Below are 27,368 nucleotides of genomic sequence, written 5' to 3'. Positions count from 1 at the left end.
TTTTTTGAGCGCTAGTTTTTTTCCGTTAACGCTAACAATTGAATACCCCCCATAGACTATAACCAATATGTATCAATTCCGATGGGATATATAATGTACATCCTTCCCCTCCCCCACGGGGAACCTACAGAAACATTTGTGGGTTGTTGAAACTTTTTTGCACTCTGTAAAACCGTTAACCCTTAGTGCTGCGGAGATGATGAATAAACAGGACCAGAAAAATGAACAAAAAACGCTGCAAACACTTTTTGTCAGGGATATAAATAGAATTTGCTTAGGATACTTCAATTTCCTGCAAATACCCCCTTAATTTACCCCCCATAATTTAGAATCATGTAAGTGCATGCTGGTGGCACTGTATAAATAAATTATACATTCATACAAATATGGTGGCTCAGTGGTTAGCACTTCTATCTCACAGCACTGGGGTCATGAGTTTAATTCCCGACCATGGCCTTATCTGTGTGGAGTTACTATGTTCTCCCCGTGTTTGCGTGGGTTTCCTCCGGGTGCTCCGGTTTCCTCCCACACTCCAAAAACATACTAGTAGGTTAATTGTCTGTTAACAAATTGACCCTAGTGTGTGTGTGTGTGTGTGTGTGTGTGTGTGTGTGTGTGTGTGTGTGTGTGTGTGTTAAGGAATTGAGAGTGTAAGCTCCAATGGGGCAGGGACTGATGTGAGTGAGTTCTCTGTACAGCGCTGCGGAATTAGTGGCGCTATATTAATAAATGATGAAGTGGACATGTACTTATATTATCCTCGCTCCTACAACATATACTGTTATATCATCAGCTATTGTTGAACTACAAACAAAATCTGAACCATGGAACTACCTAACAGTGAATAAAATGGAACATGATTATTTGTTGCATTTTTTAATGTTACATTAAATAAAACCCATCTTAATAAGTTATTTTCCCATACATGGAAACTAACTGCAGAATGACATATGAGAAAACGTTTCACTCCTACGACTCCTACAATGCTCAGTTAGTCTGTGTCATTAAATTACCATGTCCATATATTACACATTGACAAAGACGCCTTCTCCCAGTGGTATAATGTAAATTATTTATTCTGCATTGAAACGACAACACAACTGGTGGGATCCGTAACTTAGATACCTCTTGCCAATCATGAATTATAAATGCTTACAAAACATCGCTACGTAAATCAATAGATTATAAACTCTCTCACCCAAATTACCCCTTTTTTCTCCCTCTATGTGTAAACGCTGGTGAGTGGGGCCCTCTCTGCGTATTGTGCGGGTCTCCCAGTATAACCACAATACTGTATTACGGAATACGCTGAGAGCATTGCTGAAGCAGTAGAAAGCCTAGTTAACAAAATATGGCAACAACATATCAAAATCATTTTGTTTTCAAAATGTTTTATTCAGAGAGGAATTTTTTTTTTAAATTCCACAGTATTTGAAAATATTTTTTTTTTAATTTTTAAAATAAATTTGATTTTTAGACATTCATTTTTTATTTTTTTTTACACTAGAAGCCTAAACATTGACTTTAATTTCCACTGTGCATCTGCAACCTGGCAAAACGTTTCATGCGTGCACACATCTTCAAAGACTGGCCCAGTTTACCAGCAATAACTGTTTATTCATTACTGAAACTCTCAATAATAAGAACAATCTCTTTGGTATGTATCAGCGATGACTGTTTAACAATTACTTGCTACAAATTAACAATGACTATATTTGTATTTCTAAAACAATGATGGGTCTAAAAACCATAAATCTTGAGTTATAACTCAATTAATATGACTTAAACGGGCAATATCCTCTCAAAATAATATCTGTATTAAAACCACCACTCCCCAGAGAAATGTATCTGTTTTATTTTTGTGATCCCAGAAATAACTCTTGAATTCCAGTTCTCTGGCTTTATATATTTTCAAAATGCTGTTCTTGTGGGGGGGGGGGGGGGGGGGGGGACAGGACATTCTGCAACCTGTATGCAGAGATCAGGTGTTAAACTACAATCCCATCATGCACTGCATGTATGTCTCCATTAGCAACGCTAATTAATATTGGTCTCCACCCTGCGCTTTGATCATGTATAGACGATGATAGCAGATAATGAGAATTGCATCTGTCCAAAAGACATAGTGGGATTGTGCAGTGATTTATATGTAGAAAGAATGATCTGAGAGCTGCATCCAGCAAGCGACAGAAGTTGTACTGTGCAATATTTGGGTTAAAACAGCAGATTGAAATTTAAAAAAGACAAAAACACAAACGGTTGTAAGAAATTTTAAAAAATAATCCAGATTTTCCCGCTGAATAAGACTATTTTACATGTTTGGAAGAGCTGGATATCGCAGTAATACGCAGCTTTCACTTGTAGGGCTTCTGTTAATCCAATGCAAGTTTTATACAAGCCCATAAACAGCAGTAGTGGAAAAGACAAGCGCAGATGTTCACCTCTAATGCAATTTCCATTCAATTTCCTAAGTGCCGTCCCTGTGTGCAAACTAGCTTAACGTTATGTTTAGCTTGCAAATTCTTTTAATAAATAATGAATGCAATAAAATGGAGAGATCAATGGAGAGCTGAGAAAATCATAAAAAGGGCCCTTTATTCAGGCTGCTGCTGGCTTCAAACTTTAATCCGGAGACAAATCAATACCAGTTTTTTTGCTGCGTTTCCTCAACCTGTCATACGGCAGCAGATAACCTGAGAGGAGATACCTGATATCAGTCACCTGAAACCGGAGCGCACTGAGAGACGCCGCTAAGCGCAAGGCTCCCATTTAACTCTTCGCAGGACTGCAATAGAAAAACACTCAATGATAATGGGCTCAATATGTTACCGGGGGGGGGAAGGGGGTCAAATTGCAAGTCCTGAGCGCATGTTCTCATCCTGCACAGTCCTGTGACTGATTGTTCTATACACTGGATAGAATTCTCTGCATCATGTAATCCAGAGATTTGTTTATAGTAAACTAAAAACAATAACGATCCTGTTTAGAGTTGATTTTATTGGGTGCAAATCCCACCTAAACAAGGTTTCTCAAAATATGTACGCCCATATTAAAGCAGCAATCCCAAATAGAATTTATGTTTTCTCTAGATAGCTCGTTAAGCACTTTCTAAGCAAGCATCTGTCATTTTTGTTAGCTACAAATCATTATCTCCTTTTCAAAAGCTCTCTGGTTGTCAAACAAAAATGGCTGCCAGACACAGTCAGTCTGCTACACAGACACAGGCTCACAGCTCTCAGCATGTCATGTGATGGCAGACAGGGTAAGAGGATTTTACAGTGCAGCCAGAGGTCAGAGGGATGTTCCAAAGCCTCTCTGCTCACTACATCATGTACCATGTGACTGTGGTTGCCATGGCAGTCCAGAATCACAAACCATTAGTAGCAGCTTGAAGAAACAAACCAAGATAAAATGGTGTAATACTAACATTCTTCTTATATCTCCCAAATCTTTAATACAAACAACCTGATACAAGGGTTAAATTGAACTGTCTTTAAATGTACAGTAGCCTGCACACAAGCTCGATAATGTTTAACTGTGAATATTTAATGTTGCAGATGGTAAAGAAAAACAAGAGTCAGTAATTGGACCAGCAATTTTCTCTCGCTGTACATTAATGACCAGAGGCTGCACATTGGATGTATTTAAGCAATGTCTTGTATTTAGAGAGTCGACCACTGAGCACTGTTAGATATGTCCCCTCAGGTCACCTCTACTCTGTCACACCCCGGACTCATTAGTTCACAAGGCTGGGGGGTCTCCACACACAAATACAGAGACTATTAGAGAGATACTTAATTGGGGAAGAGGCATCACAGAAATGTGGATTCAGTATATCAATTTGATAAATGCACGTAGCCACCCTCCCACCACTGTACATCCCCATGGACTATGTCTGTCTGTATGATTATATATATATATATATATATATATATATATATATATATATATATATATATATATATATATATATATATATAGTGATGCTGACACTGGGCAGATGACAGACACAACAACTTATTGCATGGATAAACTGTTTTTATTGTTCACTTCACAAATAACAGAGCACACTTTCCTAAGGATGACACAGGGCGACCCTAACTCTGGCTACACACAGTCCTTCTGCCTAGTCACCAGGCAACTAACTGGTAGCGGTGGTCCTGCACAATAGAATAATACAGGTTTAAATACAATAAACACCTCCCTGTCTGTAAGAACTTACCCTTCTCTGCAGTACCTGCAGGCTCCCCGGGACCTCACCTGTCCCCATGAAGGAGAGGTGTGTCAAAATACCCGTCTGTCACAATATCTGTAGATAAACTCCCCAGGACAAAAGAGAATTAGAAAACTGTCCCCAATTGATAAATATGTGATTTGCAAACATTATTTTTTTTTTTCTTGCACAACTAGAAAACATTTATACTTATACGCGTGTCTTCTGTCCAGCACTAAATGTTACCCCACCTGTTTTTCAGACAGCAGAGTAGCATCGTTGCCATAATATGAAAAACCTAACAGTGGTTGTGATCGTCTGCTGTGTTCTGTGGTAGTGAACAGGGGATAACAGGTGGAGTGTGGGGTCTGACTATTTTCTTTCCAAATGCCCTTTATACACATCAGTTGAAATTTCCAGCTCACAAGTAGATAGGTTATAAAGAAATTTAACATCATTATAAATAATAATAATAATAATAATAATAGAATATGAAAATTGTCTTAATATCAGTAGGGGTTATGAATTAAAAATAATAATACAAAATAACGTTGAAGTTCTAATAAGGTCTTTAGACCATTAAATTTGCATTTGTGAATGTTGAAGCAACTTGTATTTTAGTTTTATGTGTTTTCTGCTCCGTTCTCCTTTAACACTTGGCACATAAATAATTCTACACCAATAAAGAAACCACAGAGACGACTGGGTTACACTTCTGGAAAAATGAAAATTGGACGATGTGTGTCTAATATTTAATCTGGGAACTGCAGGCTTAAACAAACCTTACATTTCTATTAATTAAAACAATGCAGGCCATAAATCAACACAAGGGAGCAATAAGCCACCGTCAGAACACTTTATACAAAGTCTAAACCCAGGGGGATGTTTTTGTTTAAAGATTTAGTCCATTCGTGGAGGTCTAGATAGGGACCCGAATCTGGAGAGAGAGAGAGAAAAAAAAGAGACAATCTCAGCTAAAATCAGCAAATTAAAACACAAGGAACGTTCTCCCAGCTGCAGAACGTGAATAGGATCCGTCTGCTCTATACAGACAGGACACAAATTGCTCCTCTGGTCTCATTGGCTTTTATGGTTTATTAAATTAAAGACTGGATATTTTTGATTTCCTTAGATAAATTTGCACCTGTCAGGCTGAGGGAGGGGTCGGGGGGTAGAGGGGTAAGATCCTGGGGTGGTTGTATTTAACAACAACTACGTTACATACAAAATATTTTAATCTGCACCACATTAAAAATGTTTACTTATTATTAATACAATCATCGTTTACTTAGAAGTGACCAGTGTGTCGCATAGTCCCGGCAGGTTAGATTGTAAGCACACATTCTCCCGTTCACACTTGGCTGGTATTACTAATCTATACATATTGATGGCCAATACTGTGACCCCTGTAGAACATGTCATGGGGATCACTGGATGTGATCCTGTCTGGGCGAGGGGGAATCATAAGTTCCCTAGTGCAAATCCTAGTGCGAAGCTCACCGTAACCCTATCACATCGCTTCTACACACCCCGAATAGTGACACAACATCAGTTACCAACAAGTGGCCCTAGGGCCACAAAGTGTATCAGGTTTCCCATCACCGCTTCTTAGGGTGCGAGGCCTCCCCAAAATACTGCAGGATCCCCACCGCTAACGTGGGGTGCGGTGAAGTAATAGAAAGTAACAAATTTGACAATTTATTTCATTCCTAACCTCTCATGGGAACAAACAGACCGAACCTTCCCTTGTTATAACGGAGTCTTCTTGCGGCAATTCACATTAGATGTTTTGTATCCCTGACCACATTATTATAACACATGTAATATGTGAATTATCTGCGAATGTACATATAATATACAATATACAGAGCAGGAAAGTTACTCGTTACTTGTGAAGGATCTGAACAGCTCACGGACAACAGATATTTGTACTTTTATTGGAGTTGTAGGACATAAAAATGGATAAAGGAAAACACCGACGTATACAACGATCCTCCATGGGACAGAACACTACAGCTATGGGGAGATCGGGCCGGACGCTCCTCTAACACTTTAACCGTGTGTTGGGCATTGTGTAGATGATTACAGTTAATTAAAACAATTATTGTTCCGCTTCCTCACCATCACCATTTAATAACTACAATTCTCATTCTGTGGACCTGCCAGTTAATTTGCGATGAGGAGAACTCAAACAGTCCTAAAACTACGACGCCCGTCCCACGCTCCCCGGATTTTTACCTAAATCGAAACAAATTTTCCGTTAATAAATTCAAAAGTGTGTCTGATATAAAGACGTTTCTGTACAGCTTTACACAACATCCAGCGTCCTGGATTGTATTTTCCTGTAACGTAATAGTTGTGTAACATTATAATCTACTAGAGACAAGCTAATTAAGATACTTTTCACAATCAATCTAACAAAACTGGGGTTCTTAACCTTTTTGCGGCCCAAGATCCGGATAGAGGTTGAGCGTCAGTTTCAGGAAACGCGGTTCAGTATGAAACACTATTTCCTTTTACGTCCTTGTTCGTTTTAAGTCTATTATATTATTATTTTTTCCAGCCCTTAGGATATTTGCGACTTTATCAGAATAATATCAGCATAGTATTAATTAGTATGAAATACACAATGCTCTTGGTGAGCTATATAAGCAATTTTTTTGGACCTGACTTGCACGATAAGAGCCCCATAAAAGTATATGGACATAAGACTATGGAAAGGTAACAGGTATCTTTGCATTTTATTAAACCAGTATCCTCGATGTTACACAAGCAGATCATAGTAGGCCCTGATTCTCTTATATATCCCAGGAGATTGATAGGTGACATGTCCCGAAAGCTATAATCGTTTATTATCCTCTTCTGTCATTCTCGTTACAATCAAATGTTAACGTGAAAAATGCTTCACCAAACTCACTATTTCCTATTGATTTTTTCCTTTTGCAAATAATTACTCGTTCAATACTAAACTTGACAGCGCAGGCTCAGTATTAAATTACCAAGTCACCCCCCCTCCCCGAATCTCCTTCCCTCTGACCACCTTCTCCTCTCCCTATTTCTAACATGGAATAAAATCAAGAAATGTGAGAATTCGAGTCCTAAACCTGCTTTATTTATTTTTAACTAGCCACATTAGAAGAGGAGGACGCTGGCACTTTAAAAAACCGCTCAAACCTCTTTGGTGATTGCTGACAGAGTATAGGACATTAATGCATCTGTCATGATAACAAGCTAAGAATAACATCGAGACATCAAACCGGGAGCAGAATCTATCTGAAGTGATTCATTCAGATCTGTCTCATTGATTTATTAAACACAGGGCAACATCTGCAGCCTCACACAGCCGCCTGGCGAAATTAATGCAGGATCAATTCAAATGGAGAAAAAGTGCAAAGAGAGATAAATCAAAACACAATTTGCATGCGGTTCCACAATCAGGCTTATTGGGTGCAAACGTTCCCCTTCCCCAGCAAATGTGCTCAAACATTATATTTTATCTCTGCAGAATGGCAGCGTGATTTGAAGCCACAGAGACTTGAGCAGGTTCAGATGCTGAAAAGGAAGAAAAGGAACAGGAGGGTGGGGGGTGGTTTAAGGGGGGGGGGGATATAAAATAAAAAAAACTGCTCATGAATAACCTTTTGAATATGCAACAGGAACAGAGAGCATTAATGCGTTTCTCTCTCTCTCTCTCTCTCTCTGGCTAAGACTGTGGGTCCAGACACATGAATATAGATTAGGGGGAGCATCCGAAGACACAATGAGTTTTTTTTTAACAAGTGTGGCTACAAGATGCATTGAATTTGGACCGTAATATTAACGCAAACTATGTGTCTTCACTGGGGGGTTAAAATAAAGTCTATAGTTCTGAAATAATAATGCAAAAATGTGCGTCTACCATAACTCATAACTAATATTTTTTAATAATAATAATAATAATAATAATAATAATAATAATAATAATATTTGTGTTCGATATTTAGAATACTTAAGATGGGGCCTTTCAAACCATCTCTAATGGAAGTAAACAAAATGTTAAAGAGCTGCACAATCAGCAATTTTATATCATTATAAATGATACCAGAAATGTTAATATAGATATAAATGCCTGTAAATAATATCTATATAAACGGTGAATTCTGATGTCATCACTCCATTATCATTAGGAAAAATAAGCAATAACGCACTGCAGATAATAATGTTTATTAGACAACACTTTGGATTTCTGGGACCTGTAGAAAAGCTACAGCATGGACCTATATTATATGGTCACGGAGGTCCCCAGTGCCTAATATCCATATAATCTACATTAGGGAGTGTAATATCCCACATATAACACCACGTCACTGCTTGACGGTTAGCATCAAACGTGTGCCAGCATAAATCTGCATGTCAAGAGGTTACAACGCTACGTGCACTGTACCACGCTATGGAATAGGTCTGCAACCCTATCAATAAGTGAACATGTTTCCGGCAGATGAGATTTTTGCACTGATAAGAAAAGATATTGTTTCGTCTGGACTATCAGAAGATAAACCAAAGATATAATATAGATATTGTATAAGAATTGAGTACACCACTAAAGACATCTTGGATATCAATATGGATCTAGTTCAAAATTATTTTAAAAGAAAAAAATGGAATAATTCATTAAATCAAAGTGACCGCCATTATCATAATCATCATCATCATCATCATTTATTTATATAGCGCCAGCAAATTCCGCAGTCCTTTTATCCATATTGGGTGCAAGAGGGGCCAAGGTGTGAAGGGTGAAAGGTCAACCGGTCATCACATCAGCAGTGAGGAGCATGAAGACGCATCTTGTATAACGAGAATCATTTCATCAACAGATTTTAATCCTTTTACACACCATTAATTTCACCTAATCTCCTCTGACTTCTTCCCCTCAGTACACTCGCACAAAACACACCAGGCGCCTGTAGCGAAACAACGTCCATTATTCACAGACATATATTTATCCGCTAACCCTTAATACACAATCCAGTATCCTTCTGGTGTAAGAAAGCCTTACACCGCTAAACACGTCGGTGCACCAGAAACACACAGCGCTCGGAGAAAGTGTCCATTTGCCTTCAGTAATTATAATCCTGGCATCATCAGTCTAATAAAAGAGAGCGTATTACTGAGTGTTTGGCTGCGTTCACAGACACTGTGTCTGGTCCTTCCACCAAATAAAATATTGTCTTTATTTACAGACCTAATTAATTTCTATGGGTCTGTGTGTTTTCCAATCAGCCCAGTCGCATAAAATATCTCTCTGGACGAGTAAATCAGAGCGACAAGCCAATGGGAACATGTGTTCAGTGCAGGGTAATTCTGTTTTTGGATGGTCATATCATCGATTGAACTTGTCAGCATCTAGAAATTACACAGGAAAAACGCAGTGTTTAACTCAGTCGCATCTCCCTGTGCCAGTGTGGGGAAAACACACGGACTTGTAGCTGGTAAATCTTCATTAATAGCGACGGAAACACTAACTGCTTCAGGGAAAGTTGGTTTTGCATGGTCAATTATTATTATTATTGCCGTTTATTCATAGAGCGCCAATCATATTACGCAGCGCTGTACAGAGAATATGTAACCATTCACATCAGTCCCTGCACCGTCGGAGCTTACGCTCCAGATTCCCGCCAGTTGCCCCGTGTACGGAATTAGAGAAAACTTCCAGAGAGTTTGTGCTGTTACATTGTTCATTATCGCAATCGTTCAAAATAAACTTTATCGATAAGCTGCTTTAAGAACAAAAAAACACAGAAGCAGTAAGTTTGTTTAATAAAGGATCATTAGTATCCATCACTGAATTACAACAAGCGCTAATAGACAGATAATAATTATAAGAGATTAAAAATGAAAAGTAATCTTCGCAATGGATGCTTAGCCCCAGGGTTGAACAGATAAAAACTCTGATATTCAGAAGTTAAAACTGAAAGTTTCCCCTGTTGTTAAATATATGAACACAACTATCCCTCCCACGCCTGAAAAATATGCTATGATGACTTTATCCCTTTATGCAAATATCACAGCCGCTGTGTCTCTCCCGAGTAACTTTTACAATGTCCTTTTTATCAACTTTATACTGATGCATCTTGTGTATCTGTATAGTGTATCCACACCGATACAGTTGCTGAAAGACATACTGTATATCCAAGTTATAAGTAATTCAAATCTTACAACATTATACAGTGTTAAACACTATGCAAACTGCATCCCAGCAACAAAGAGAATATATATTAATTAAAAAGATAACGATCATAGGTCTTATGTAGCAATATCACGCTATAAATCACAGAGGAACGCTTTGGTCACATTCTATCACCTCTCTCGAAACACTTGTTTCACATTTTTTACTACAATTGTTTCTGTGCATAGATATACACACACATTATATATAATATATATATATAATATATATATATATATATATATATATATAACATTATTCACACAGATATACATAACTTATCAAAGTAAATAACTTGTTAAATCACAATTATACAGGGGCATATGTCAAACTGCATTTGTTTTCAAGGTTTTCTACCTGCTATAATGTCTTAGATATACTTGCTGTAAATTCATCATGAAGTATAGAGCGTTGTTGAGAATAAAAGTTTCCAAGGCTGCTCATTGTATGAATGGAGGTCTGCGGTCACTACCCCCCTTCCATACAGACATTCCACTATTGTTCCTGCAAAGTTTGGAGGGAGTTTGTAGGAATGTCCCCTCTTGCTGACAATTGTGTGATGCAGACTGCATGGGGTCACGCTCACAAGATCAGTACTGGTCTTTTTCTGATCTCCGTGACAGACCATTTATCCACTAAAACAGTTTGTGTCAGGAACATAACACATCAGTAGTGTGTGCAGGAAGTGTAATGCACCCAGAGTACACAATCACAGGTTGCTGTTGTCATTGAAATCAGCTCTTATAAGAGTGTTTGCATTTCATTGTGCTAAAAATGTCAAAAAGCAAAACAAGAGCTAATTCAATTACCAAAAGCATCAACATAATTTATAAATAGATCTCTGGACCTATAATAAACATCTGACTACAATGAAATAGCAGAAACACCAGATCCATTTATAGGAAGCTGACAGTAACATTCACATATATATTTGTAAAACTTTCTAGATAACGTCACAAATAAATATATATTGGATAGGTGCTTGAGGAGGGTTTTACTATACCCAGATGTTTAAATATAAAATATTATTTTTATGTCTTTTAGTAAAACTCATAAGACGCAGGTTGTAACAAAATTAATATTTCAAATATATGAAGTTCTGAAAATGTATTTGATTGTTTATACAAATATTTCTGGTCATTGCTAAAATTATTTACATTTTGGCTACAGTTGCCTATAGGATAATCGAATGCAGTGCGCTACGATGGGGCAGAGAGTTTGGACAATGTACTGAGAAACCTGCTAGTACCCCTGAGTGCCCAGTCCGCCATTTAATACCAGATATGTATGAAATAAACATGTTGTTTGTCTCATTGTATTAAGCTGAAATGCACAGAAGGCATGTAGTGTGTGACTGAGCGCATGTCCCTGTTACAATGTTACATATGCAATCTCTCTCTCATATATATATATATATATATATATATATATATATATATATATATATATATATATATATATATATATATATATATATATATATATATATATATATATATATTCTATTCAGTTGACCCAACAACACTACCAAACGGTATACAGCTTAATGAACTATAAAAAAAAAATATTATTTTTTTTCTAAAAAGATGTTTATGGATGGAGCTCAAATCCCCATGCAATGTATCTGATAAGGTTCTGTAAATCTAAAGCACATTGGTGCAATTCACAACGAAATCTGGTTGCAAGTAATTAGGATTAAGCTAAACCAATACCCGTAAACAAATTCTGTTCCAAAAACGCTACACAATGCACAGCAGGTAACATATATAGTCTGAAAGATATTATCCAGTTAAAACATGTCCCAATGTAAATCAACGAGAAGGTGCAAAACTTACTGTCCCAAAATGCATTCACTCAACAAACTGATGTCAGGGAAAATGGATTTATAGAAACTCTGAAACACACTACAGAAACCTGCAGCATCTTATCAGATATACGTTTGCTTTTTCACTGTAAATTTAACAAATATTTATGTTCAGTATTGATGATTAATCACATATTGTATAAACACTGTTTGGTTTTTTTCAGTACAAAGGTACATGGAGATAATGATCACTAATATTTATTTAAATAGTGCCAGCATACTCTGTAATGCTTTACAATTGGGGACACACACTGAAATAAAAACAAACTGGGGATTAAAAGGAAGACAATGCGGTTAGAGGGCACTGCCTGGTGAGTTTACAATCTATAGGGATTGTTACTGCCTTCATTGTGAAATGAAAGTCATTAGGTCACAGTATCAGACAAACTATTTAAACTATTCATCTCCACAATTAAGAGATTCAAGTTATGCAATGTTTAAAGACAGGGAAATATGTAATTCACTAAAAAATAAAAGTTAGAAAACTATAAACTTGTTTCATTGTAAAAACGACTCGTACAATCACTCAAATCCAATCAGACCGGCATATGCAATAATTTCTGTGTGTGTTTTTTTAACTACTTTAGTATGTGGTCTAAATGTTTGACATATATGTTCATTTAAACCTGCCAAGCACATAAAAAATATAAACTTAGAAGAAGAAAAAATATATCCAGATGTCAAATTGTAGTAAATGACATTATTATAAATATTATGAATATAGAGAAGTTACAGTTATAAATACATTAAAATAATGATGATGTTACAACAGATACACTTGACATTAACCTGCTGTCAGCACAGTTTTGAATGCAGACCAGCACTGTAGGGGTTAAAATTGCATCAGGTTTCATTAACAGGATAAACTCACATACCAGTTTAATGGCTGCACGCAACGCTGAATAATCCTCTAAATTCTACACTGACTGATCGGTTTCATTTAATTTTGGCATCTGGCGTAGCGAACGCTAAAATAAATATATTTTAATTAGGAATCATCATGGCCAGCTCTTGGATACTTTATTATGAAAACTGACTTCTCTTTCATTTTGTGTCATTATGTCTGGGAGGATTGTCACATCGCACACACACTGTGTACGCAGACCAGGTCCTTTGAAATTGCTTCTGCAAAGGTTTGCACAATATAATAGAATATGTTAACGTAGTGAGGGGTATTCTGCAGCGTAAACATTGCTGTGTATGAGAATCCGGCTACTGTGCGCGGGGCAACATTTCCAGTCATTAAAAATGTATCTAGTAAACGATTGAAACATCTACAATAAAAAAAAAAGTTCCCATGAATATTGGATTGAGAGTAATGGAATAATATTGTCTGTGATACAGGAAGATTCAAGGTATCTTTTCTGTTCTCTGTCACCCCACAGGTAACTCATCACCCTGGGATTCTAAAGACCATTTGCCACTCGGAGTCTGCCCACCTAATTACCCTGTCACTGCCCTTCATCCTCACTCACACAACCACTAAACCACACACACAAGACATTTCTGCTAACCAGCGGTGTCTGATCTGGTCACTCTGCAGACCTTGGTGCACTACTATCCCCAGCAGGACAGATCTACTGTACTTTCTACTAAGGCAATTTTTCTGCATTTAAATAAACTTCTTCAATTCTAATTTCCTTGCAAAGCCTAGAGAACATGAATAAATAATGAAAATTAAAACACTATACAGAATAAGAGGAATAGTATTATACAGTTGGTTAACAGTGAAAAACAGGGACAAATCTTTAACACCTGGGACTGTCTGTGGTAAATGATGGGCAGTTGGTAAGTATGTACCTAGCGACATTAAGATATCACCTTCTCTGCAGCTCAAACATTCGCCATCTGTCAGTCATTCTGAGGAAGCCATCTTTCTTAAAGTGGAATTAAAAACTAAAGCTGCATCAATTTATGCGTTTGGAAGTAATAAATCTGTGTTTTAATCTAACCTCCCTGATATCCTACGACTTCAGCATTTGTCGTTAGGGAGCCGACATGTTTTGACTCAACGAAAGCAATACCGTGTTGCAGACATGGGGTTATAGACACTTCTAGGAGAGCAGAAATGTTTTCTTCTATTAATCTATTTGTTTTAAGAGCTGCAATATGTAAACAGACAAATTAATTCTAACACAGAACGCGTTGCATTTTATTTATTGATCTGAGTCAGTGACTTGAACAGTGGGACAGATTAACACAAATATGGCAGAATGCAGCAGGCAACATCTAAATCAGCACAAAGATGTGTCGTAACATTCCAAAAAAGGGGAGAGGATACAGGATACCTTTATGTCGGATTGACATATTTTTACGTTTTTGTTCTATTTTAGCTTTTTTCCACTTTCTGAAATCACAGTTTGCCATCCGCAGCCGTAATGTTCACATCAAATGGACCAAAACCTGATTTTAATACTTCCATTGATGATACAAACAGCTATATATATCCCTATCCTAACATGCATGGACCACTTGTTGCTAACCCTACATGCATATTTACTTGTTTAATGACACATTGTATATATATCTGTGATTAGATACAGTTTAACACCTCATGCAACCCTTTTATACAAGCTGCCCTATCAGAGATCTCAGGTCAGATAAGTCTATATACAGTACAGTATATAGGTAACTCAGTTTTCAGAGACGCAGGACACAATGTATAGAAGGGGCGCTGACGGACATCATATACAGAATGTCTGAGGATTGTTGTACAGTCACAGAGCTCGGAGCAGTGACTGTACCGGAATGATAAGATGTGTCCATATAGGAAGTGTCCAAACACTCTGTGGGCTAAACCGCCTCTGTAACATCGTATAAACAGATACACAGTGTATAAGACAACAGGGTGTGGGAAGGCACAGACAATCATGTAAATATGAGAGCAGACTGGGGTCATCCAGCCTGCAGAATATACCCTATATACTGTGTGTGTCTGTACAGAAAGAAGGGGTTTATACTAGCAAAGCTCCTGTAAGAAACTATTTGCTGGAACAGAAACACCTTAAACATTTTAGGTGAAAACTTCAGAGTGAACTGTAAAATATATCAGTGTGTATCTAACAAGAGGTATCTGGAAGATGCAGAGGTTACCTGATCACTAGATGTTTATAAACTAATAATCTGCACATTACTTATACAACAATAGGTGGATACACCTCCTACATTAAGGTCTATAATTCATGCTCGTCAGCACATATACTAGTACATAACACATACTCTTAGGAACCAGTATAGTGCGACCCCTTTAACTGACCATATACAACAGAATTATAATATTGTATACACAAGTACTTCCTATGTTCGCCTAAATAAAGTATGCATACCGTACGGGTAGAGAAAAGATATATATATTATTACAAAAGGAGTAAATGCAGCAGGTATATGTAGAGGGTTCAAGTATAGGTAGTTTACTGTAAGCTACATGAATGCAGATCTATAAATTGCACACACGACATACATAGGACAGGAAGACCTCCACAAAACAGGCGAGCAGGGACATATAGACACCTATAGACACCAGGTACATACTGTGCAATGCATGCTGGGAACCACCAATCCAACTACTTAACTCATCAAAGTATCTGACATTTCTCCACTGGTCGCTAACTTTCTGTGGTTATATAAAGATACCTCTATATATGCCAGTTATATATTGTAAAACTGTCTACAGGGTTTCTAGACTCTATACGATGCTTATATATAGAAGAGGGAGTGTAGACAGCAGGTGTAATATACTGAATATACAACTACTAAAAAGGACACTATAAGGTTCTCTGTGGCTGTGGGACTAGTCGCCAATCTTGTATATAATACCAAGATCTTTGTATACAGGACAGCTCATGGTACAACATACAGTAGCAGATATTATATATTATCTTGTGCATATACAGGTACATACTGTATAATTATGCCCCAGTCATTTGTATATACAGTAAATCAGATGGACTATTGATGTTAAATACACCGCCTATTAATCAGAATTAAATATTCCAGTATATGACATTTACCACACAGAGCAACAATACACAAGTATCTGGTAGGTGAATATACTTATAATATATGATTGTGTATAAAGTATATTGCAGAGTAACAACTATATATTGGATAAACCATCCTCAGTGCTGAGAATGAGCTGTAACACATGATATTACATATTGTATATACTTTATATGGTGTTCACCAAACAGCACCCTATAATGTATACCATGAATATAGTATATGAGGCATAGTACAACAGGTACTGGATTACTATGTAATACTAATATAATATATACCTGGCAGTAGAAGTACAGTGCTCCATACACAATATAATACTCACAACAAAAGTATAACAGCTACAGACAGTGTTAGACAGAGTATATCTAATAGCTGGGACTCACAGTGAGATATTAAGTACAGGCTGTGTATTAGGGGATGTATCACTTAGTAACTACTGTACATACAGCATACATTATACCAGGAGTCCAGCAGGATTGTAATAAGAGGTACAGTACTAAGCATATTGCAGGTACACTGTAGTAGTATAAGTGGTGCTGTACCCAATATAATACAGGTACCCAGCCATAGTATAAGAAGTACAGTACCGAGTACATTAGTTACCCGGCAGCAGTATAAGGGATCCTGTATTCAGCACTGATATAAGATATATTATAGGTACCTGGCAGTAGTATGAGAGGTACAGTACTCAGTATAATACTTGGTATAAGGGGTCCTGTACCCAGCACTGACATAGGGGGCACATATATAAGATATATTATAGGCACCCGGCAGCAGTATAAGGAGTAATATACCCAGTATAATACTTTGTATAAGAGGTCCTGTACCCAGCAGTGATAAAGGATATATTATAGGTACCAGTAGTATAAGGGGTACAGTGCCCAGTATAATACAAGTACTCAGTAGTAGTATAAGGGGTACAGTGCCCGGTATAATACAAGTACTCAGTAGTAGTATAAGGGGTCCTGTACCCAGCAGTGATAAAGGATATATTATAGGTACCAGTAGTATAAGGGGTACAGTACTTAGTATAATACTTGGTATAAGGGGTCCTGTACCCAGCACTGACATAGGGGGCACATATATAAGATATATTATAGGCACCCGGCAGCAGTATAAGGAGTAATATACCCAGTATAATACTTTGTAGTATAAGGGGTACAGTGCCCTGTATAATACAAGTACTCAGTAGTAGTATAAGGGGTACAGTGCCCAGTATAATACAAGTACTCAGTAGTAGTATAAGGGGTACAGCACCCATCATAATACAGGTGCCCAGCAGCAGTATAAGGAGTAATATACCCAGTATAATACTTGCTATAAGGGGTCTTGTAGCCAGCACTGATATAAGATATATTATAGGTACCAGGCAGTAGTATGAGCGGTACAGTGCCTGTTATAATACTTGGTATAAGGGGTCCTATAACCAGCAGTGATATAAGATATATTATAGGTACCCGGCAGTAGTATCAGAGGTACAGTGCCCAGTATAATACAAGTACTCAGTAGTAGTATAAGGGGTACAGTGCCCGGTATAATACAAGTACTCAGTAGTAGTATAAGGGGTACAGTGCCCGGTATAATACAAGTACTCAGTAGTAGTATAAGGGGTACAGTGCCCGGTATAATACAAGTACTCAGTAGTAGTATAAGGGGTACAGTGCCCGGTATAATACAAGTACTCAGTAGTAGTATAAGGGGTACAGTGCCCAGTATAATACAAGTACTCAGTAGTAGTATAAGGGGTACAGTGCCCGGTATAATACAAGTACTCAGTAGTAGTATAAGGGGTACAGTGCCCGGTATAATACAAGTACTCAGTAGTAGTATAAGGGGTACAGTGCCCGGTATAATACAAGTACTCAGTAGTAGTATAAGGGGTACAGTGCCCGGTATAATACAAGTACTCAGTAGTAGTATAAGGAGTACAGTGCCCGGTATAACACTTGGTACAAGCAGTGACACATACACTATATATATATATATATACACACAATATACCTGGCGTTGGTGCAGTCGTTGTACAGGGTCTCGAAGTCCCTCCTGGTGATGAGCTTGCAGCGGTTGACCCCCGGCTGGATGGCCCCCAGTCCCCGCAGTACCCGCACCTGCTCCACCGTGCAGACCACCGGCGTTATATCCAGCCTCTTCAGCTTGGTGTACACCGTGTGCAGCCCCCCCACCAGGTGCTTGAGGAACAGGTCAAAGACCTGGGGCAGACAGATGAGCTCCTGCCCCTCCAGCACGAAGGACGCCACCTTCACCCCGTGCAGCTCCACCATGCGGCACTCGCTGCTGCCGGCCCCGGAGAAGCCGCTGAGGATGCGGGGGGACAGGGAGCCGGAGGTCGGAGGTGCTGCCATGCTGCTGCTGCTCGCTGCCCGGAGATCTGTCACTCACTCTGTGCCGGAGTCCGGAGCGGCCACAGCTGACACCCGGCCCGGCCAATGGCAGCCGGAGCCGTGGGCCGAGCCCCTGCGCGGATTGGTGGAGGCCGGGGAGGGGCGGGACTAAGGCTGTGTCATTGTACCTGAGCCGTAGGGACCCCATGTGTCCGGGACTGAGGGGGTTACAGGGAGAGGGGTGTGGGGGCAGATGGGGGGTCCTGGGGGGGTGCAGCCTGCTGGGGGAGTGCAGAGGACTAGTAACAGCCAGCACTGCAGGGGTTAAAGTGGATAGATGCTGAGGACAGCGCAAGTCATGTCATTAAATAGCATCCAGCACTGCAGGGGTTACAGGGAGAGGGGTGTGGGGGCAGCTCGGGGGCAGAGGGGGTGCAGCATGCTGGGGGAGTCCAGAGAATAAGTAACATCCAGCACTGCAGGGGTTACAGGGAGAGGGGTGTGGGGGCAGATGGAGGGTCCTGAGAGGGTGCAGCATGCTGGGAGAGTGCAGGGAACCAGTAACAGCCAGCACTGCAGGGGTTAAAGTGGAAAGATGCTGAGGACAGCGCAAGTCATGTCATTAAATAGCATCCAGCACTGCAGGGGTTACAGGGAGAGGGGTGTGGGGGCAGCTCGGGGGCAGAGGGGGTGCAGCATGCTGGGGGAGTCCAGAGAATAAGTAACATCCAGCACTGCAGGGGTTACAGGGAGAGGGGTGTGGGAGCAGATCAGTGGTCCTTAGGGGGTGCTGCATGCTGGGGGGAGTGGTGAGGTCCATAGAACCAGTAACATCCAGCACTACAGGGGTTAAAGTGGAAACATGCTGGGGACAGCGCAAGAGTCGTGGCAATAAATAGCATCCAGCACTGCAGAAGTTAAAGTAGAATGATGCTGACACAGTGCAAAAATCGTGAAAAAATAGCATCCAGCACTGTAGAGGTTAAACTGAAATGTTATGGGGTAGATGCAGGAGTCATGAGAATCATTAATATCCAGCAATGCATAGGTTAATGTAAAATGATTTTGGGGACCATGCACGAGACATATCAATAAATAGTCAGCGCTGCAAGGGTTAAAGTAGAATAAGGCTGGGGACAGTGCATTAGTTATGTTAATAAATAGCATCCAGCACTGCAGAGGTTAAAGTAGAATGATGCTGATATAGTGCAAAAATGGTGAAAAATAGCATCCAGCACTGTAGAGGTTAAACTGGAATGCTATAGGGAAGATGCAGAAGTCATGAAATCATTAATATCCAGCACTGTAGAGGTTAAACTGGAATGCTATAGGGAAGATGCAGAAGTCATAAGAAATCATTAATATCCAGCAATGCATAGGTTAATGTAAAATGATTTTGGGGACCGTACACGAGACATGTCAATAAATAGCATCCAGCACTGCAGAGGTTAAAGTGGAATGCTACGAGGAAGATGCAGGAGCCATGCAAATCATTAATATCCAGCAACGGATAGGTTAAAGTAGAATGATTTGGGGGCCATGTAAAAGTCATGCAAATAAATAACATACAGCACTGCAGAGGTTAAAGAGAAAGAGTTATGGGAACAAATCATGTTTCCTGGGAATAAATAAAGTATCCTGTGAGGTTGCAACATGCAGGGGAGAGAGGAGGATTCCTGAAAATCAGTAACAACCAGCACTGATGCCGATGACAGTGCAAAGTCATGTAGATAGATGCCATCCAGTACTGCAGAGGTTAAAGTAGAGTGATGCTGGGGAAAATGTAAGTCATGTCAATAAATAGCATCTAGCAATGCAGAGGTTAAAATGGAATGCTACTGGGGATGTTGTAGGAGTCATGAGAACCAGTAACATTCAGCAATGCAGAGGTTAATGTAAAATTATGCCGATGACAGTGCAAGAGTCATGTAAATAAACAGCATCCAGCACTGCAAGGGTTAAAGTAAATGATACTAGTGAGACTGCAAAGTCATGTGATTAAATACCCTTCAGTAATGCAGATTTTAAAGTGGAATATTACTGGCGACAGTGCAGGGGTCCTAAAAATCCAGGACTGTAGCAATGTAGAGGTTAAAGAAGACTTATGCTGGGGGCATTGCAGGAGTCAGGGGAATAGATAAAATCCAGCACTGCAGAGGTTAAAGAGGAATGACACTGGAGACAACGCAGGACTCCTGACAATCAGTATCATCCAGCACTGCAGAGGTTAAAGAGGAATGACACTGGGGACAACGCAGGACTCCTGACAATCACCAACATACGGCAATTAAGGGGTTATTGAGGAATTATACTGGAAACAGAGGAGAAGTCCTGATAATCAGTAACATCCAGCAACAAAGAGGTTAAAGTGGGATGAAACTGGAGAGAAAGCAGGAATCATGTAAATAAATAATTTCCAACATTGCAAAGGTTAAAAAAATCATACTGGATACAATGCAGATTTCCTGCAAATTAGTAAGATCCAGCAATATAAAGGTTAAAGCAAAGTGATATTGGTTCAATGCAGATATTCTGTAAACCATTCAAATCCAGAACTGCAGAGTCTAATGCAGATTTATTTTGGGTAACGAGCAAAAGTTCTTAGAATCATCCAGCAATACAGAGGTTAAAATAGAATGATACTGGGGAGAATGCTGGAGTCTTGAGAATCGGTAATATCCAGCAATGCAGAGGTTAAGTGTAAAGCTACAGGGGGCAGTGCAGTAGTCCAATGAATAATGTCATCTAGCAATGCACAGGTTAAAGCAGAATGGTACTGGCACATAGCATCCAGCAAAGCAGCGGTCACATTCGTTTATAGAGGGGCAGTGGGGATCTCTGCAGAATCAGTAACATTCAGCAATGTAGATGTCGAAGTTGAATGATACTAGGTACGGTGCTGAAGCCCCAAAAATAAATACCCTACTGGGAGTAGTGCAGGAGTTTGATGAATAAATAACATCCAGCAGGTGCTCTAGTGACACAGGAATGATAGTGGAGTCCGTGGGGCAGTTCTGTGAATAAATAGTATAGAATACACCAATTCAGACGGTAATGCTGAATACAACTGGGAATAGTGTGTGACTACTGAGAATACATAACATCCAGCAATATAAAGGTTAAAAGAGATTTATACTGGGGACAGTGCAGGGGTACTGACAGTAAATAATATCCAGCAATACAGAGGGTAAAGTGTAATAATACTGGGACAGTGTGGGAGTACTAAGACTCACTAACATCCAGCAATGCAGAGGTTAAAGTGTAATGATACTTGGACAGTGCGGGAGGACTAAGACTCACTAACATCCAGCAATGCAGAGGTTAAAGTGTAATAATACTGGGACAGTGTGGGAGTACTAAGACTCACTAACATCCAGCAATGCAGAGGTTAAAGTGTAATGATACTGGGACAGTACAGGAGTACTAAGACTCACTAACATCCAGCAATGCAGAGGTTAAAGTGTAATGATACTGAAACAGTGCAGGAGCACTAAGACTCACTAACATCCAGCAATGCAGAAGTTAAAGTGTAATGATACTGGAACAGTGCAGGAGCACTAAGACTGACTAACATCCAGCAATGCAGAGGTTAAAGTGTAATGATACTGGGACAGTGTGGGAGTACTAAGACTCACTAACATCCAGCAATGCAGAGGTTAAAGTGTAATGATACTGGGACAGTGCAGGAGTATTAAGACTCACTATCATCCATCAATGCAGAGGTTAAAGTGTAATGATACTGGGACAGTACAGGAGTACTAAGACTCACTAACATCCAGCAATGCAGAGGTTAAAGTGTAATGATACTGGGACAGTGTGGGAGTAGTAAGACTCACTAACATCCAGCAATGCAGAGGTTAAAGTGTATTGATACTTGGACAGTGTGGGAGTACTAAGGCTCACTAACATCCAGCAATGCAGAGGTTAAAGTGTAATGATACTGGGACAGTACAGGAGTACTAAGACTCACTAACATCCAGCAATGCAGAGGTTAAAGTGTAATGATACTGAAACAGTGCAGGAGCACTAAGACTCACTAACATCCAGCAATGCAGAAGTTAAAGTGTAATGATACTGGAACAGTGCAGGAGCACTAAGACTCACTAACATCCAGCAATGCAGAGGTTAAAGTGTAATGATACTGGGACAGTGTGGGAGTACTAAGACTCACTAACATCCAGCAATGCAGAGGTTAAAGTGTAATAATACTGGGACAGTGCAGGAGTATTAAGACTCACTATCATCCATCAATGCAGAGGTTAAAGTGTAATGATACTGGGACAGTGCAGGAGTACTAAGACTCACTAACATCCAGCAATGCAGAGGTTAAAGTGTAATGATACTGGGACAGTGTGGGAGTAGTAAGGCTCACTAACATCCAGCAATGCAGAGGTTAAAATGTAATGATACTGGGACAGTGCAGGAGTATTAAGGCTCACTAACGTCCAGCAATGCGGAGGTTAAAGTGTAATGATACTGGGACAGTGCAGGAGTATTAAGACTCACTATCATCCATCAATGCGGAGGTTAAAGTGTAATGATACTGGGACAGTGCAGGAGTACTAAGACTCACTAAGATCCAGAAATGCAGAGGTTAAAATGTAATGATACTGGGGCAGTGCAGGAGTATTAAGGCTCACTAACATCCAGCAATGCGGAGGTTAAAGTGTAATGATACTGGGACAGTGCAGGAGTATTAAGACTCACTATCATTCATCAATGCGGAGGTTAAAGTGTAATGATACTGGGACAGTGCAGGAGTACTAAGACTCACTAACATCCAGCAATGCGGAGGTTAAAGGGTAATGATACTGGGACAGTGTGGTAGTACTAAGACTCACTAACATCCAGCATTGCAGAGGTTAAAGTGTAATGATACTGGGACATTGCAGGAGTACTAAGACTCACTAACATCCAGCTATTCAGAGGTTAAAGGGTAATGATACTAGGACAGTGCAGGAGCACTAAGACTCACTAACATACAGCAATGCAGAGGTTAAAGTGTAATGATACTGGGACAGTGTGGGAGTACTAAGACTCACTAACATCCAGCTATGCAGAGGTTAAAGGGTAATGATACTGGGACAGTGTGGGAGTACTAAGACTCACTAACATCCAGCATTGCAGAGGTTAAAGTGTAATGATACTGGGACAGTGCAAGAGTATTAAGACTCACTAACATCCAGCATTGCTGAGGTTAAAGTGTAATGATACTGGGACAGTGCAGGAGTACTAAGACTCACTAACATCCAGCAATGCAGAGGTTAAAGTGTAATGATACTGGGACAGTGTGGGAGTACTAAGACTCACTATCATCCAGCATTGCGGAGGTTAAATTGTAATGATACTGGGACAGTGCGGGAGTACTAAGACTCACTAACATCCAGCAATGCGGAGGTTTAAGTGTAATGATACTGGGACAGTGCAGGAGTACTAAGACTCACTAACATCCAGCAATGCGGAGGTTAAAGTTTAATGATACTGGGACAGTGCAGGAGTACTAAGACTCACTAACATCCAGCAATGTAGAGGTTAAAGTGTAATGATACTGGGACAGTGCAGGAGTACTAAGACTCACTAACATCCAGCAATGCAGAGGTTAAAGGGTAATGATACTGGGACAGTGTGTGAGTAGTAGGACTCACTAATAACATCCAGCAAGGCAGAGGTTAAAGTGTAATGATACTGGGACAGTGCAGGAGTACTAAGACTCACTAACATCCAGCAATGCAGAGGTTAAAGTGTAATGATACTGGGACAGTGTGGGAGTACTAGGACTCACTATCATCCATCAATGCGGAGGTTAAAGTGTAATGATACTGGGACAGTGCAGGAGTACTAAGACTCACTAACATCCAGCAATGCAGAGGTTAAAGTGTAATGATACTGGGACAGTGTAGGAGTACTAAGACTCACTATCATCCAGCATTGCGGAGGTTAAAGTGTAATGATACTGGGACAGTGCGGGAGTACTAAGACTCACTAACATCCAGCAATGCAGAGGTTAAAGTGTAATGATACTGGGACAGTGCAGGAGTACTAAGACTCACTAACATCCAGCAATGCAGAGGTTAAAGTGTAATGATACTGGGACAGTGTGGGAGTACTAAGACTCACTATCATCCAGCATTGCAGAGGTTAAAGTGTAATGATACTGGGACAGTGCGGGACTACTAAGACTCACTAACATCCAGCAATGCGGAGGTTAAAGTGTAATGATACTGGGACAGTGCAGGAGTACTAAGACTCACTAACATCTAGCAATGCGGAGGTTAAAGTTTAATGATACTGGGACAGTGCAGGAGTACTAAGACTCACTAACATCCAGCAATGTAGAGGTTAAAGTGTAATGATACTGGGACAGTGCAGGAGTACTAAGACTCACTAACATCCAGCAATGCAGAGGTTAAAGTGTAATGATAATGGGACAGTGTGGGAGTACTAAGACTCACTATCATCCAGCATTGCGGAGGTTAAAGGGTAATGATATTGGGACAGTGTGGGAGTAGTAAGACTCACTAATAACATCCAGCAAGGCAGAGGTTAAAGTGTAATGATACTGGGACAGTGCAGGAGTACTAAGACTCACTAACATCCAGCAATGCAGAGCTTAAAGTGTAATGATACTGGGACAGTGTGGGAGTACTAAGACTCACTATCATCCATCAATGCGGAGGTTAAAGTGTAATGATACTGGGACAGTGCAGGAGTACTAAGACTCACTAACATCCAGCAATGCAGAGGTTAAAGGGTAATGATACTGGGACAGTGCAGTAGTACTAAGACTCACTAACATCCAGCTATGCAGAGGTTAAAGGGTAATGATACTGGGACAGTGTGGGAGTACTAAGACTCACTAACATCCAGCAATGCAGAGGTTAAAGTATAATGATACTGGGACAGTGCAGGAGTACTAAGACTCACTAACATCCAGCAATGCAGAGGTTAAAGGGTAATGATACTGGGACAGAGTGGGAGTACTAAGACTCACTAACATCCAGCATTGCAGAGGTTAAAGTGTAATGATACTGGGACAGTGCAGGAGTACTAAGACTCACTAACATCCAGCATTGCGGAGGTTAAAGTGTAATGATACTGGGACAGTGTGGGAGTACTAAGACTCACTAACATCCAGCAATGCAGAGGTTAAAGTGTAATGATACTTGGACAGTGTGGGAGTACTAAGACTCACTATCATCCATCAATGCGGAGTTTAAAGTGTAATGATACTGGGACAGTGCAGGAGTACTAAGACTCACTAACATCCAGCAATGCAGAGGTTAAAGTGTAATGATACTGGGAAATTGTGGGAGTACAAAGACTCACTATCATCCAGCATTGCGGAGGTTAAAGTGTAATGATACTGGGACAGTGCGGGAGTACTAAGACTCACCAACATCCAGCAATGCAGAGGTTAAAGTGTAATGATACTTGGACAGTGTGGGAGTACTAGAGACTCACTATCATCCAGCAATGCAGAGGTTAAAGTGTAATGATACTGGGACAGTGTGGGAGTACTAAGACTCACTAACATCCAGCAATGCGGAGGTTAAAGTGTAATAATACTGGGACAGTGCGGGAGTACTAAGACTCACTAACATCCAGCTATGCAGAGGTTAAAGGGAAATGATACTGGGACAGTGCAGGAGTACTAAGACTCACTAACATCCAGCAATGCAGAGGTTAAAGTGTAATGATACTGGGACATTGTGGGCGTACAAAGACTCACTATCATCCAGCATTGCGGAGGTTAAAGTGTAATGATACTTGGACAGTGTGGGAGTACTAAGACTCACTAACATCCAGCAATGCGGAGGTTAAAGTGTAATGATACTGGGACAGTGCAGGAGTACTAAGACTCACTAACATCCAGCAATGCAGAGGTTAAAGTGTAATGATACTGGGACAGTGCAGAAGTACTAAGACTCACTAACATCCAGCAATGCAGAGGTTAAAGTGTAATGATACTGGGACATTGTGGGAGTACAAAGACTCACTATCATCCAGCATTGCGGAGGTTAAAGTGTAATGATACTTGGACAGTGTGGGAGTACTAAGACTCAGTAACATCCAGCAATGAGGAGGTTAAAGTGTAATGATACTGGGACAGTGTTGGAGTACTAAGACTCACTAACATCCAGCAATGCGGAGTTTAAAGTGTAATGATACTGGGACAGTGCAGGAGTACTAAGACTCACTAACATCCAGCAATGCAGAGGTTAAAGTGTAATGATACTGGGACAGTGTGGGAGTACTAAGACTCACTAACATCCAGCAATGCAGAGGTTAAAGTGTAATGATACTGGGACAGTGCAGGAGTACTAAGACTCACTAACATCCAGCTATGCAGAGGTTAAAGTGTAATGATACTGGGACAGTGTTGGAGTACTAAGACTCACTAACATCCAGCAATGCAGAGGTTAAAGTGTAATGATACTGGGACATTGTGGGAGTACAAAGACTCACTATCATCCAGCATTGCGGAGGTTAAAGTGTAATGATACTGGGACAGTGCGGGAGTACTAAGACTCACCAACATCCAGCAATGCAGAGGTTAAAGTGTAATGATACTTGGACAGTGTGGGAGTACTAGAGACTCACTATCATCCAGCAATGCAGAGGTTAAAGTGTAATGATACTGGGACAGTGTTGGAGTACTAAGACTCACTAACATCCAGAAATGCAGAGGTTAAAGTGTAATAATACTGGGACAGTGTGGGAGTAGTAAGACTCACTAACATCCAG

The 27,368-nt window shown here is 39.9% G+C and overlaps 1 protein-coding gene across 1 annotated transcript in view; it reads right to left on the bottom strand.

Moving 5' to 3' along the window:
• DACH2 (dachshund family transcription factor 2) overlaps positions 1 to 18,690 on the bottom strand; it is a 378,568-nt gene extending 359,878 nt beyond the window's left edge. The window contains exon 1 of the mRNA XM_075186232.1: positions 18,283 to 18,690. Within this exon, the coding sequence (XP_075042333.1) occupies positions 18,283 to 18,644 (362 nt within the window). The 5' untranslated portion in view covers positions 18,645 to 18,690. The remainder of the gene's footprint in view (positions 1 to 18,282) is intronic.
• Positions 18,691 to 27,368: the final 8,678 nt, after the last annotated feature.

Source organism: Mixophyes fleayi, chromosome 9 (genome assembly GCF_038048845.1).
Source record: "Mixophyes fleayi isolate aMixFle1 chromosome 9, aMixFle1.hap1, whole genome shotgun sequence".
Lineage (NCBI taxonomy): Eukaryota > Metazoa > Chordata > Amphibia > Anura > Limnodynastidae > Mixophyes > Mixophyes fleayi.
The sequence above is the reverse complement of the archived record's forward strand: the minus strand, read 5'-3'. Positions and strand labels throughout refer to the sequence as shown.